Here is a 3,133-nt window from a genome sequence, read left to right as displayed (position 1 = left end):
CATGGAATTTACCTCGAGACAAGAACCAACTGTAATGTCTCACAGACAATTATCATCTATCTGTGTAAGAAAATAAACTACTGCCTTATTAATCTCATCGGTGGTCCTGAGAAGTTTGTTACAGAAGTTTTTCAGTTTTTTTTTTTCAGGTTTAACACAGTACAGCTTTGTCATTTTTGTTGACTTCACGAGAGTCAGTTCTTCATGTTATGTTAAAATAGTTAAACACTGGTTGATTAAATCACTTCAGGCTGAATAGTGTCTATTTAAAAAGTTGCCCGATTGTTTGCAGTTGATGTCTTAAAAAGAAATCAAATTGTTAATGTAAAAAACAATTCAACAATATGATCACACAAAACATTTATTAGCAAAAGCAAGAATTAAAAATAAAATTGACAACAAACAAACAGTGCTTCTCCCAGAAGTTGATTCTACCTGTGATGGTGGCTGAGGGTCTGATTTACTACTGTAGACCTACACATAGCTGAACCAGATTCAGAAGATAATTAAAGATCATCAGGTTTCTATCCACCAACAACAGCACGTTTCATTTGTCCTGTCATCAATTTAAAACACTGAATTCACATCATTCATGCTGCTGTTTGACATTTTAGTAGAATTTAATTTGATCTAACAAATTTAATCAAATTTAAAAATAAAAAAACAGACAACTGTAATACTACATTTTAAAAATAACAAACACAATGAGTAGAATATTTTCAATGCATTTCACACAACAAAACTATCAACTTCATTTTCTCTAACTTTAAGATTACTGATGCTAATAAAAATAATATGTGCTACTAGAACTGACTATAGTTATACAGCAGCAATTATTTAAAAAAAAAGAGATTTTAACTAAGAAAAAACGTAATACAAAGTTCAGATCTGGAAGGACATAACATCATCTGTTGTCTCATTAGGATCATGTCCTGATGTTGTCAGTCGTGTATACAAGGACATAACAGCTACTGAAAACCATTTTACTTGCTGCAATGACATTTCAACAAAATGGACAAACCTCCCACCAGATGTTTTTCACTTTGGTTTTGAAGGTGTCTTTGAATTCAGTCCTCTGTAGGTTGATAACTTTCCATCAAACAATGTGGCGTCCTGTTGTTTCTTACAGGTAACCAAGTCCAGATCAGTGTAAAATTAATGTTTTCTCACATTATTTGCACTTAAGGTTTCTCTCCAGTGTGAATACGTTTATGACGCCATAATGAAGTGTACCTGTTAAAGATCTTCCCACATTGATCACAAGGGTAGATTGTTTCTTTAGTGTGGCTGTTTCTATGAACTGTTAATGTTCCTTTCTGAGTGAATCTCTTCCCACACTCCTCACATCTATATGGTCTCACTCCAGTATGTGTTCGTTCATGTTTGTTGCGCTCTACTAAAGAAGTGAAAGCTTTTTCACAGTGTCTGCACTGGTATGGTTTCTCTCCACTGTGAATACGTTTATGAATGGTTAGGGTTCCTGATCGAGCAAAATCTTTCCCACACTCGTCACAGTGATAAGGCTTCTCTCCAGTGTGAATCCGTTCATGATTCCTTAATGAAGAGGAGCTGCTAAAGATCTTCCCACATTGCTCACAAGGGTAGATTGTTTCTTTAGTGTGGCTGTTTCTATGAACTGTGAATGTTCCTAGGTGACCAAATGTTTTTCCACACTCCTCACATCTATATGGTCTCACTCCAGAATGTTTTCGTTCATGGCTGTTGCGCGCCGATGAAGAACTGAAAGTTTTCTCACAGTGTCTGCACTGGTATGGTTTCTCTCCACTGTGAATCCGTTTATGAAGTTTTAGGTGTCCTGACATAGCAAAATCTTTCCCACACTCGTCACAGTGATAAGGTTTCTCTCCACTGTGAATGCGATAGTGACATTTCAGGTTACCTAACTGAGAGAAAGCTTTACCACACTGATCACAACTGAATGGCTTCTCTCCAGTATGAACTCTCTGATGAAGTTTTAATTCTCCTGCTGTTACGAAGGTTTTGTCACATTGCTCACAACTGAATGGCTTCTCTCCAGTATGAACTCTCTGATGAAGTTTTAATTCTCCTGCTGTTACGAAAGTTTTGTCACATTGCTCACAACTGAATGGCTTCTCTCCAGTATGAACTCTCTGATGAAGTTTTAATTCTCCTGCTGTTACGAAAGTTTTGTCACGCTGCTCACAACTGAATGGCTTCTCTCCAGTATGGGTATGTTGGTGAGTTTTTTCTCCACTGTAAATGATCTGATGAAGTTTTAGTATGTATGATGAAGAGAATTCTTTGTTATAATACTGAAATTGTTTCATTGCGTTTCTGTGTGTCTAAAATGACAGAGAGAGAAAATGTAAGGTTTTATTAATGGAGATAATGCAAAATGCAAAGTATGTGAAATGTGAGAGATTTAATTTCTAACCTTTTGGGGAGAACTCATCCTGCTTCTTTCTCAGTGGCACCAGATTTCACAAAGCTGTCCTGATGTCAGACAAAACAATGCTCGTCCTCACCTGAGATGAATGTGATCTGTGAATCAACAAAGACACAAGATATGACAAAAACACAGCTACAGAATATCACTGACTCAGCAGATGAGGATCACTGTGTGCAATGATCCAGTTGATTACTGACAGCTGACTGTCACAGTGAACAAACCATTTATAGAAACTGAAGTAGAGAATGACTATTAAAACGTGGCCCTCCCTGCCTCCCACCAGCTGCTGTATGTTGATTGCTTAGAGAGAACCAAATGGGAGATTTTTGACCACCCAGACCTGGAGGAGCACACAGCAGCAGTCCTGTGCTACATCAAAGACTGCACAGATACTGTTACTGTGGACAAGTGCATCCGAGTGTATCCCAATGAAAAACCCTGGATGACCAGAGAGATCCAGCGCCTGTCGCAGTAGAGGAACACAGCCTTCACGTCCGGTGACACGAACCTATACAGCTCTGCCACAGCCAACCTGAACAGAGGGATCTGAGAGGCCAAACTGGACTACGAGCAGAGGATTGAGGACAACCTCAGCACAAACAACACACGGCAGGTGTGGAAAGGGATCCAGCATTGAACCAGGTACAGACCAAACCTCACTGCTGTCGATGGGGACCTTTCACTGACAGAGGAGCATAACCT

General features: G+C 38.8%; 1 protein-coding gene across 1 annotated transcript; it reads right to left on the bottom strand.

Annotated features, from left to right (window-relative positions):
* Positions 1-360: 360 nt before the first annotated feature.
* Positions 361-2,882, bottom strand: LOC113168250 (gastrula zinc finger protein XlCGF17.1-like). Its single transcript, XM_026369255.1, has 2 exons — positions 2,417-2,882; positions 361-2,324 (listed from the first exon to the last, which is right to left on the bottom strand). Exons 1-2 carry the CDS (start codon positions 2,432-2,434, stop codon positions 1,182-1,184), a joined length of 1,161 nt encoding a protein of 386 aa, XP_026225040.1. The 5' UTR covers positions 2,435-2,882; the 3' UTR covers positions 361-1,181.
* Between the last annotated feature and the right edge of the window lie 251 nt (positions 2,883-3,133).

Source organism: Anabas testudineus, chromosome 18 (assembly GCF_900324465.2).
Source record: "Anabas testudineus chromosome 18, fAnaTes1.2, whole genome shotgun sequence".
NCBI lineage: Eukaryota > Metazoa > Chordata > Actinopteri > Anabantiformes > Anabantidae > Anabas > Anabas testudineus.
This window is presented reverse-complemented; position numbering and strand designations above follow the sequence as displayed.